This window comes from Lepidochelys kempii, chromosome 3 (assembly GCF_965140265.1).
Source record: "Lepidochelys kempii isolate rLepKem1 chromosome 3, rLepKem1.hap2, whole genome shotgun sequence".
In the NCBI taxonomy this organism is placed as follows: Eukaryota; Metazoa; Chordata; order Testudines; family Cheloniidae; genus Lepidochelys; species Lepidochelys kempii.
The window spans coordinates 137,883,476-137,896,101 of NC_133258.1; the positions used below are offsets into that span (position 1 = coordinate 137,883,476).

The 12,626-nt window shown below is 38.8% G+C and overlaps 1 protein-coding gene across 1 annotated transcript in view; it reads left to right on the forward strand.

The window, feature by feature from the left end:
- The window catches only part of FMN2 (formin 2), a 242,960-nt gene that overhangs the window by 172,627 nt on the left and 57,707 nt on the right, over window positions 1–12,626 (forward strand). Inside the window, 1 exon segment of the mRNA XM_073338221.1 lies at window positions 9,212–9,304. Within this exon segment, the coding sequence (XP_073194322.1) occupies window positions 9,212–9,304 (93 nt within the window).

Here is a 12,626-nt window from a genome sequence, read left to right on the forward strand (position 1 = left end):
CGAAAAACATCCTAAAATATTTAATAAATTTTAATTGGTATTCTATTGTTTAACAGTGTGATTAATTGCAGTTAATTTTTTTGAGTTAATTGTGTGAGTTAACTGTGATTAATCGACAGCCCAACTTTAAACATTATCAAGTTAAGTGAAATCAAATAGATTTTACAAAGTATGTAACAAACTGTGCCGGCATTCTTGTGTCACTTATTCCACACAATTTCACTCACTTTCCCTTGCACTACTAAGAATTTAGTAAAGGAACATGGAAGAAAAGCATATACAGGCAGTGAAATATGGAAAGGCAGGAGTACTGCCTGTATCATTTGTGCTCCTATCATCTTTGCTTCCTTTAGTCACGCTGTGGAATAATAACAGCTCAGCAGGACAGAGGTTTTTAGACTCCAGTGAAACGTGTAGAACATGATCTATGAGTACATCTAACAGTTCTGTTTAGAGAGATTATGATCCTAAAAAGTAGTTTGTTGATCTGGGAGACTGAAGACTACCAAACCTAAAAGACATGTTACGTCTGTTCTATAGACAATAATGAATCACTGGTTAATTTTAGACGCTGACGCGTTTTAGACCGGTAGGTGATGATACCACTGCCTGACTAATGGCAGTATCAGCATGCCTCCCACTGTTTCTAAAGGGTGTGATGTTGCATTTGGGGCCTTAATTTTCAGCACCTGTATACCTAATTGGACAAAGTAAGATGTATTTTTCTTCCTTTTCTGTGTTTTTCCATTGTCTTTGAAGGATCTACACATGGTTGGCCATTTTTGCCAGGAATGGGGTGAATGTTTTTCCAAAATGAGAACTTTTGCCTCAACCATCACCCATTTTATAACTGAATTTGAACCAAGCTCCCTCTTTTGTGGTTTTGATGCTATTAGATGAAGGCCTCCATAATCCAAAACCTGACTCATTATACAGGGTTGTTCTGTTCCAGTATCAGTGTGAGTGGAGGCCATTTGTGGTAACATACATTGCAAGGGAAAGTACTAGTGTACCATGCTGAATAGTAGTAAGTCTTCAGCTCCTTGTACACCTGCTCCCTTAGTCACAAGACCACAGATTTAAAAAAACAACAACACAAAAAGGTTGTGGGTGGATATCAGGCATGTGGACATAGACTTCAGCACAATTCTCTTAATGCCAGGTGCTTCTTCATTTAAGTTCCTTTCTTAATTTCACATTTTTTTTTCTCTTAGGTTCTATGTCTGACACTAGGAAGGAGTTACTTGGGGGTAGCATAGCAGCAGTCTGATGCAGAATTAGGATCTCAGGAACTCCCTTTCCTGCCACTCAGTTCTTCCTTGTATTTAGATACATGCTACACAGAGACTCTATAGGATCAAGCCCTCAGAGTATTTTCTTTATCATTTTCTAGTCTGGATCGAAACAGAAGGTGCAAGGATAGTGAAAGTGTTTGTTCCTGAAGTTTATCCACTGTGGGAATTCCCCAAATCTTATTAATTCTTGAGGTTTGCAGTCCAGTTTTCCCAACCAAGCTGCTTGGCTGAATCAAACCTGAACTCTGAATCTTTTTAGGATCACTAATGTCAAACTTTAGTCCTTTCACATAAAACAACAGATTGTAGAAACAGAGGTTTTCTTTTGTTTTTAAGATTCACATGTCATGGGAGATGTTTCAGGACTCTAAATAGTTCTGTGAAGAAAGAAAGATTAAGCATTTCATTCTGACAATATTACATCTGTTTTTCTTTTCCAAAGCAAAGAGAATAAGAAAGATAGTGTATCTGCGCATTTCCTTAAAGACTCTGAAGGGGAACTGCTGTAGGCTGTTGGCATGGGTATAGCCTACGATGCCTGGGGGGTACTTATCCTCAAAGGAGCCACACTTATCTTCTCCTAAATTGACTGAGATATCAGGAGGTCATCCTGAATTGTAGCTGATGACTTAAAAGAATAAAAAGTTTGACTATGTCAAAAATGATGAGTAATCCATAGCCTGGGAAGAGACACTGAACTCATGTGATGTTACCTAGGCTGTTATAGCAATTTGTGGCAGAGTGCAAGATCTTTCAGATGGTCATCTGATATTTCTGGATTGGCTCCCTTTGGAAAATCTCCATTGACCCATAATACTGTTTGAGTGTTTGGGATCAAACTCCTTTTTGACTAATTATGTTTTGTAGTTTTCAGTTTACCCACCTAAAAGATCCCTCTTCAGTTTTCTTTTATCTAAATTAGATAAGGTACTCATCTTCACTTCCTGTCCTAAACTCTTGTATGGTGTTCGACAGCGTAATTGAACACCTCCCATATTTCACTCTAGAAGTGGCTACATATATTAGTTTGTGAAGCATTTTGAGAAGCTTTTTGGTGAACAGTCTCCTATTAAATGTATGAGACCATTTCTGAAAAGGCTTCATGTGGAGTACAATTGTTTTCTTTTCGTGTAGTACAAAGTTTACATTCTTGCCTCAAAGACACAGCAGAAGTGGGAGAAAAGGTAGAGAATGCTGCACTGGAGCACTTTCACTAAGCATGGAATTGACCTAATATAACACTTATTCACTAAATAAATGAGCAGATTCTCCAAACCCTAGAAAATCATCACATCCATTCGTAATTCCATTCTTGTATTGTATTGACTTAGCACGTGTACGTGTTTCATAAACCTTCCTACAGGAGTGTGCAGATATGTAACATTTGTTTTCAAATAAGTTGCTACACAAGCAAAGAAGGCCTGTTTAACTTTTTTTTAAATTGAATAGGGCTACTGATGTTTTTTACTAAGTCTGTTCGCATTTCTCCTCTATCTTCAATTATACTTTAAAACAAGAAAAGGAATCAGAATATTTACAGCTGTCAATGTCCCACTAACTTTATGCCTTTTGTGTGGCTCGCCATTGAATAATTTGATTTGATTTCCATTTATCTGTGTACTTTTGATCATTAGCATTTTTTACAGTTGTGGAAAACAATGATAAAAGAAATGCCCACAAAGTGTGTTTTCGGGCTTCATGTTCAATTAATTAAAAAGAAAAATAAGAAAAAACCTTTGGTACATCTTAATTTGTTGCTGGGCATCTGGATTCCATTGTTATTCAGGGTGTGATTACCACTTAGAGCCTTGTTAAATTTGAATTACATTATCTAGCTCTCCAGGGATTTTTCCTAAAGTCATTTTCTTTTGCACTGTGTATGACAGCAGTGTGGTTTAGGCCTCCAGTGATTGTTTCTGACACATGAGCTTTTGGATCTCTAAAACAGATTGCTATTCTCTAGGGGTCTAGAGTGATGACAGTTTAAATATTCATTTTATATTGGATAAGCAGAGTATGGTAGTAAATCTCTTTATCACAGAAGTGCCTTTTAGAAACAATACCACAACTGCTCTGTTGTAGATAAGGTAAAACAAATAATCCTGTTTAATTTAAAGGTACTATTTAGGGTGAATTGTACCATTTTTGTAACATTATATGTTTGGGGTTTTTATGCAGATTTGATTTTAGGCAGAAGCAGTACTTTTGCATTAAAAGATGTGGTAGCTTTTGACCACCAAAGAGGATTTTCTCCCCCTTTTATAGAACTTAGAGCTACAAGTGGTCTGAAAGAAGTGTCAAGTCTGGCATTGCCCAAGAGTTGAGTTCTGTTGGTTCATTGCAGTGTTGGTCCCAGGGTACTAGAGAGACATGATGTGGGTGAGGTAAGATCTTTTATTGGCTCAACTTCTACTGGTGAGAGAGACAAGCTTTTGAGCTAAACAGAGCTGAAGAAGAGCTCTGTGGAGCTCGAAACTTCTCTCTCTCTCTCTCTCACCAGTAGCAGTTGGTCCAATAAAAGATCTTACATCACCCACCTTGTCTTTCTATTGGTTCATGACATTTTAAAGCTAGGGCAGTTTGTTTGAACCCATTTGTCACAGATCTTAGTGATCATCCTTTCCTGCCCCCCACTAGGACTGCTGTGAAGGGAATCTAAGCCTCTGTGTTCTGGATGCCCTGGGGTGTGTTGAGCTTCTGGAGCTGAATGGAGTCCAGCTACTGTCCCAATCTAAGGGCCCCATGGAACAATCTCGGAGCACAGACTTTCTAACTGGCACCACCCTCCAAGTGTTGGAACCTGTTGTCCAGCCTCCTAGATGCCCTAGGTGAAGCACTGACCCTTCACATTCCCCAGGACTTGAAATGCTCATCTCCCAGAACTCCACTCTATAGGTGTAAAGCTTCTCGTTTACAGTTTAACTCTCCCAGGAGCGTGTGGTACTTGTGAAGCACAAACACACACACATTTTGTATAATCTTTCAACTTTATGCTCTTTTTATATGTAATCCAATGTAAAGCACAAGAGAGTTCCGATCACAAAAAGCTCTACAAAATCCTAAATGTGATGTCCCTCACCAGCTTACCCTTCCCTTGGGAGTTTTTGGGGAATCCTCTGTGTTCCATGGCAGGGTCCTCCACCCCCTTTTCTACTGTGCCCCTGCAGCAGCCTGCCTCATATTAATCAGCTGCAAAATGGCTCTCTGACCCATGTGAATCCCTTTATAGACTCTTGCTTGGAGTCACCTTTTTTTCTGTCTTTTTGGAAATTTTGCATTACTTTCAAACTCTCCTCCGTGCACACACAAGGTAGAAGTGTCTTCTCCCAATTAGAGCAAAACCTATTGTCCCAGGGTGTTTTACTTCAAGTATACTGTTGTTGAGTGCTGATCACTTACCATTGTCTCTGGCCTGGTAGAGACATGATGCCACCCTGCTAATTTAGGGTGGATCCACATACACATAGGCTTTCCGTGACACAATAATTTCATGATAAAATTTCATAGACTCATCCACAATTCAGAAGTGGTACAGACAGAATCCTCAGGGTGTCACATTAAAGCTAGTGCATTTTGTTTGAAAACATGCATAATGTGGCCCCACCATGAGAGCCAGACTACTTTAAGATTTGACCTTGTCCATTCCCAAGTTCTATCAGTCATCATTCTAGTGGCAAACACTCCCTTATACACAAACACATTGCCAAAATTAATCCATTTCATCCTCACCCAAAGCAATTTTATGCTCAACAACAAACACTTTGTCCAAACCATGGGAACTGCCCATGGTACTAGGATGGCTCCCTAATATGCCTATTTCTTCTTGGGCCACCTCGAGGAAGAATTTCTGGGAAAATGTACCACAAAACCAATGATATACCTGAGATACATCTATGATATTTTCATCCTCTGGACGGATGACCTAAATTCCATGATAGATTTCCACAACTTCAGCCACTACCACCTATCCATCATACTCTTTCTAGAACACTCCCACACTAGCATCAGCTTCCTGGACACCACAATCAGCTTCAACAATGGAACCCTGCAGACAGCTATATATAAGAAACCCACAGATCACAACATTTTATCTCCAAAAATCTAGGAACCATCCGCCATGCACCAAGAAATCAGTTATCTACTGCAAAGTGCTAAACTACCACAGAATATGCCCTGAGGAGAAAGTCTGGGATACACACCTTAACACACTTAAAACTGCCTTCACCAAACAAGGACACTAGAGGACCAGAGAAGTAGATTGCATCATGGAACAGGCCACCCAAGTATGCTGAGAGAACCTGCTTCAATTCAGGGAAAAAAACAACCCACCTACCACACACCTCTAGTGACAACTTGATGGGGATCATATCCTGAAAGATATATTTCCGAGCCCCCTCTTCTGGCATATAAACAACCCCTCAATCAAAAGCAAGCTGCCCAGAGGATGCACCAAATCAAAGCAATACCAGACACTGCCCGAACAACAGATGCAAAACCTGTAGACATATCTCCACTGCCATGATGATCAACGCTCCCCACAACACACCTTTCAAGATCCATGTTCCTACGCATGCCAATCATAATATGTGGTGTACCTCATCCAATGTAACATCTATGTGCGTAAAACCAGACAATCACCAAGTTCTCAGATGAACTCACACAGAAAAATTATAAAAGACAACAACATCCTCTCACCTGTAGGTGAACACTTTTCACAAAATGGTCACTCCCTGTCTAACTTTTCAGTCCACATCCCCAAAGGAAACCTGCACAACACCTTCAAAGGGCAAGCCTGGAAGTTTAAATACTAACTTTACTAAACACTAAAAATCGTGGACGCAGTGGTTTTATGCTGCCTCATAACAATCTGTAACCCACTAACTCTCTTTTGTCCTAAGACTGTAGAGGTGTTAATTGCCTGGTTCATCTTGAATGCTCTCTTGCAATATGTGTTTTAACTCCTTATTCCACTTTGTATTTAGCTTTGTAATTCTGATTACCTTTCCCAGACCTGAAGCAGATGTCTGGGTGGCTTGAAAGCTTGTGTCTTTCACCTACAGAAGTTGATCTAATAAAACATATTAACTTAAGCACCTTGTCTCTCTCACTCCCTTTCTTTGTTGCTCTTTAATCATCTAGAATGGTTGCTGTTGAACAAGGCAAGCCACTCCAAGCAAGTCCTACTATTGTAGTAGCAGCGTGCACATTAAGCCTTCTGCTGTGCATTGCTCAGTAATTATAGTTCTGTATTCCCCAGTTTGCATGGAATTTTACACCTTGAATTTTGCTTTAGTTCAATTTCAAATAAACCTAAAATGTTAATGCAAAACTGAACTAAGTTCACTTAGTTGTACCTGGTTTGGGGCTGAAAACCCTGTTTTCAAACAAGATCATATGTTTTTGATATCCCAGACTCACGCCAGGTTCATCAAAGTTGGGAAATATGGCCTGAGTTCTGGGTTCCTGAGTTCTTGTCTCACCCTGCATTCTTAAATCTATTAGAACTTTTCTGTCTTTCTCATGTAAACAGTTAGATCTTTCTGTCTTCCTAATACTGTATTTCTTCACCTTTATTAGAAGTGTCTATGTTAGGTGATACCTTTGCTGTAGGGTGCCTGGTAACTGTAAGGATTTATAGAGATGCCTCCACTTATATAATGACAGGTTTCAGAGTAGCAGCCGTGTTAGTCTGTATCCGCAAAAAGAAAAGGAGTACGTGTGGCACCTTAGAGACTAACAAATTAATTTGAGCATAAGCTTTCGTGAGCTACAGCTCACTTCATTGGATGCATGCCGTGGAAAATACAGTAGGGGGACTTTATATACACAGAGAACATGAAACAATGGGTGTTACCATACACACTGTAAGGAGAGTGATCAGGTAAGGTGAGATATTACCTGCAGAGGAGAGAGAGAGAGAAAAAAACCTTTTGTAGTGATAATCAAGGTGGGCCATTTCCAGCAGTTGATAAGAACATGTGAGGAACACTATGGGGGAAAATAAACAAGGGGAAATAGTTTTACTTTGTGCAATGACACATCCACTCCCAGTCTTTATTCAAGCCTAATTTAATGGTGTCCAATTTGCAAATTAATTCCAATTCAGTCTCTCATTGAAGTCTGTTTTTAATTTTTTTGTTATAATATTGCCACTTTTAGGTCTGTAATCAAGTAACCAGAGAGGCTGAAGTGTTCTCTGACTGGTTTTTGAATGTTATAATTCTTGATGTCTGATTTGTGTCCATTTATTCTTTTACATAGAGACTGTCTGGTTTGGCCAATGTACATGGCAGAGGGGCATTACTGGCACATGATGGCCTATATCACGTTGGTAGATGTGCAGGTGAACGAGTCCCTGATAGTGTGGCTGATATGATTAGGCCCTATGATGGTGTTCCCTGAATAGATATGTGGACACAGTTGGCAACAGGCTTTGTTGCAAGGATAGGTTCCTGGGTTAGTGTTTTTGTTGTGTGGTGTGTGGTTGCTGGTGAGTATTTACTTCAAAAACAGACTCCAACAAGAGACTGCTGAACTGGAATTAATTTGCAAACTGGACACCATTAAATTAAGCTTGAATAAAGACTGGGAGTGGATGTGTCATTACACAAAGTAAAACTATTTCCCCTTGTTTATTTTTCCCCCTACTGTTCCTCACTTGTTCTTGTCAACTGATGGAAATGGCCCACCTTGATTATCACTACAAAAGGTGTTTTGTTTTGTTTTTTCCTTCCTCTCCTGCTGGTAATAGCTCACCTTACCTGATCACTCTCGTTACAGTATGTATGGTAACACCCATTGTTTCATGTTCTCTGTGTATATAAAATCTCCCTACTGTATTTTCCACTGCATGCATCGAATGAATTGAGCTGTAGCTTTACAAAAGCTTATGTTCAAATTAATTTGTTAGTCTCTAAGGTGCCACAAGTACTCCTTTTCTTTTTTCCACTTATATAGATATTTTGCCATGCCTGTGCACTTAAGGTCATATCCCTGGCTTCTACCTGGAAATATTTTGAGACCGAAGCTTCTTTGTCCTTTGTTGACTTCCTGACTTGCATAAGATGTAAGGGAGAAGAGCAAAGGTCCTTTCAAGCCTTTGAGGAGCTAATTACATACTTGTCCCCCCAAGCCCATTGTAGAACAAGTGTTTTCTGTACTGCAGCTTGCAGCCACTGATGGGTAGACTCAGGAAGCTGAAGGAAGGAAAATATATTTTGGAAATAGGAGGAGATCGTACGAGGCTAGAGGTGGGGAAGAATTACAGGGGGAGGAAAGGATGTGTAGAAAGAAGTAAGACAAGGAAAGAGAAGACCAAGAGAAAGGGAAATTTAAAAAAGAGAGAAAAATGGGACCTTAAAATGGAGTTAGGAGTAGGGGAGCTGAACATAAAAACAGAAGGAGAAGTGGAAGAAATAAGGGTAGGATTTTGATCCAGGGAAATATAATTTAATAAATAAGATATGGAGCTCACCCTGCTGGAGCATGGTATAAAATACAGTATATGTTACAGTACATTTACAAAGAGGTAAATACAACACCCCTTCCTCGTTATCGCTTGCTGTTCAAACAATAAGTGTTCCAAATGTTTCCCCACAAAAATCTGGTCACTCCCTGGGTAGCAGATCAGTGGGAGTCAGAGGGTAGCAGGAAGGATGGCCTCTGACACCTATAAGCCCACCACTTACTTTGGGCACCAGTTGTTCATTTATCAGAGAAACATTTGATCAGGAACAAAATTGCTCTCCAGGAAGATTTTATTGTAGCATTTGCATTTGAAGCAGTATTTTTCTAAGGATCATATGCTAGCAAGTTTTGCTGGCTATAAATGTACATAAGTTAATGTATTTTTACTATAGTATTCATATCTATGCCGTGATTTGTCACCCGAAAGTAATCTGTTATTTCAATTTCAGCATGCGAGACAGAAGCGGGGAAAGTTTATCAGGTATCGCTAGAAGAGCACATCCAGCCTTTCAAAGACAGCATGGAGCAATTCATTAATCAAGGTAAATAATGAAACGTCATTTAACCTTTTCAAGACATTTCAAAGGAAAGTTATAGAAACAATGTTTATACATTGGGAGTAAAGAGACAGTTTATTTTGGCATCATAGAAAGATGTGGGTTAGTTTAATCAAATGCCATGCAGTTCTAAAAGATTTGTGGGATAACTGCTGTACTGTCAGTGAGTCACCCTCTTGAGTGGCAGCAAAGACAGATGCTATTGGCTCAAGAGTGTGAACTCATCATGAGTTCGCAACTCTAGTAAAATGTTTGTTTCTTGAAAATATTTTAAAGCTGGACTCATCTCCAAAGCAGTGACTGTTGTGCCAAAAATACGGTGTCTGCAGAGCAGAGGTCTCATTTCAGCTCTTCAGATTACAAAACGTGAGACTAATTTCTTAAGCAAACACAAAAGGCAAATTCAAATGGATAGGCTTGTGGAAAATGCTACGGGAGGGATAAATTTAAATGTATCTAGGCTGATCTTGTCTGAACACTAGGAGGGAAGCACCATAACGGGGGATGGGTTATGCTGTTTCCATGCCCCACCATCAGGATTCTGCAGTAGGTGAGGAAAGCAGCACTGCCAATGAGGGAATGTTCTGAGTCGGAATGTTCTCTGCTGACTTGGCCACAGTGGTTTTCTGGCCAGTACAGTCTACTTATTTGGCTGCTCCTGTCCCCACTCCAGCTTTCTGTAACCATACAACATAATAGAAACAAAAATATTGCTTTTTTTCATGATTGGATAAACAATTGTGTGAGAAGTGAAAGTTTCTTCTGCTTATCCCTTTTAGAGGTCAATAGTGCTGAAGTCTAGAACTGTGTTAACTAATCATCACAAATGGAAATGATCATTGATGGACTGTATTAGAGTTCAATGCCCATTATTTATTTCCAGTGAGCTAGGCAGGTATTAAATGCACATTTTTGCTTCCTAACTGGATCATCAAAGGTAAATAGCATTTTCAAGGTAGTCTTATGGTGACATTCAGCATGGTTGCACCAGTTCCTGTGACTTCACATGTCATTGAACAGATTTATTTAGATTGATGCCCATAGCCAAAACACCACGTGACCAATCAAATACAAATCAACAGATCATGAAAGGTCCGTCCCCAAATCCTTGCCAAACAGGTCCTAAGCTGTGTCCTGAAAGAATTGGTAAGATCTGCTTTGGAATCAGAGGCCTACATTTTATACTTTATGCCACAATGGTAATTGTTTTTTTGGCATCTATCTTAATGTATATGCAAATAAGGTTATGCATGAGGAAGAAGGAACAACAAATTAAAGGTCATTTGTCAATAGGAAGTAGAGATTCTTTCTGTCAGATGATGTGTTAGGAGCTACAACTTAAGGTCTAATAACTGTTTTACGCATTCCTCTTAAAACTAAAACAATGATTTGAACATGAGGTTTATTTCACCTATACTAATGTAAATCAGAAGAAACGCCAATGATGTTTCTTCATCCCTTTAGGAAAGAACAATGAAAACCTTATTAATGGTCATAAAAGTTGCCTGGCTCCCTATTTAAATTTCTCCACAATTTTTGAGACTGTTTTCCTGCAGCAGTGAATTCCACAGAATGATTATGTGGAGGAGAAGTAATGTTCTATTTTGTCTGTTATAGGTTTACCAGATATTTTTTTTCTCAAAGTCATCCCCCTCCCTGATCTTGTATTCATTTTGAGACAGAGAGAAAAGAAGATACTGATAAATCTGATCCTAGAGGTCTAGTCTCCTATCAGAATGTACAGCTGTTACTCCTTTTTGGCATTAGTGGGAGTTTTGTGTGATCATTGTTGGGAGAAGAAACCCCATAACCTCAGAACAGCAGCAAAGTTAAAAATATTATTTGCATGTTCTAATGGAAATTATTACAAGTAGGGGTTATTTAGATGTGTTCTAAATAAACTAGTCTACAATTCTTTAAACCTCGCAAAGGCTACTTTTCAGAAGTCTCTAATGATATTACTATATGAAAAATAGAGCTTAACATATAGGAGAAAAGAATCCTTTAGTTAAGTTCAAAAAATAAAGTAATTTTAAAATACCTTCCATTATGGAACTTTGTTTTTACTTGGTGGGATTGAATTCAGACTTGAAAGAGGCCATGTTTAAAACAGGATTTCTCTTTCCTGTTCAGTGTTTGACAGGCTTTTGATCTAGATATTTTTTCTAAGGGCTTTTGTTGTTTATGTAGGCATAATCGATGAGTCTTTTCAGCTAGACTGCACACACAAGATCATTTAGAAAAACAGAGGGACAACTTTTGGCACCTTTGGGGGATTTATGTGTTTATATAATGTGTGTTCTGGGCAAAGTAAAATAAAGTTTAAGTTCTTTTATATTTAAAGTTCAGTTTCTCCAAAGCAAAAAAAAGTTTTAAACTTACAGTTAAATTCATAATTTTAATGAATAATTTTAAAGGGTTAAATAGCTTAGAATGTTTTTCTGATGCTTTTCAGAGCAGGTAACTTTTCTGTATAATGAGATTCACCAGTTCAGAGTAACTTTAGACATTTACAGAATATTCCATTGATACATATTGCTAGCATTGGCCAGGCAGAAAGTTGAAGTGAGAAACGATCTACCAATATGTGTGGAGAGCTGAGCATATGTGGTTAAATATCTCTCGCAAGGAGCTAGAGAAGAACTGTATAGGAGCAGCTACAGGTTTAGCACAGTTGTATTAGTTTAATTTTTAATTAAAATATTGCAACTGGTCAGGTTGAATTTTATATGTAAAAAAGAAAAAAATAGTGAGTAAACTTGTAAAGTAAAAGCAGAAAAGATTGGGGCTCAGAATCCTGTCAGACTTACTTTTTAAATGGATCATTACACCCACCTTAAGAGGAAGAATCAATCCCTATGCATGTCAGCTAATATGTTATCAGTGGACCTGGAAATGATGCACTTGGTTACGGTTTCCTAATACTTTTATTATAATCACCTTGCAAACTATATGGTTAACTCACCAGCCCATGCACCAAAGAACCCTCTCCAGCCACAGGATTCCAATTCCTTTTCTGTGCAGCTTTAGTTTTATTTCTTCAAAATAACATTATTTAATACAAGTTCAACATGTCGTGTCCTGTCCCCTCTAATCTGGAATTTTCTGCAAGAGCCTGTCTACTCCCTGCAGGATTATGCTCCATAGACTACCTGATGAGGAGTCAAGATGAGCCTACAAGGCTCCTCTCTCCTTCCTGACCTACTTCCTGTAGAATTACACTCTGCAGGCCATTTGCCTCAGACTCATAACTGGGTTCTTTCCCCTCCCAAGCATCTCCTGCAGGATATTACTCTTCACAGCTCCC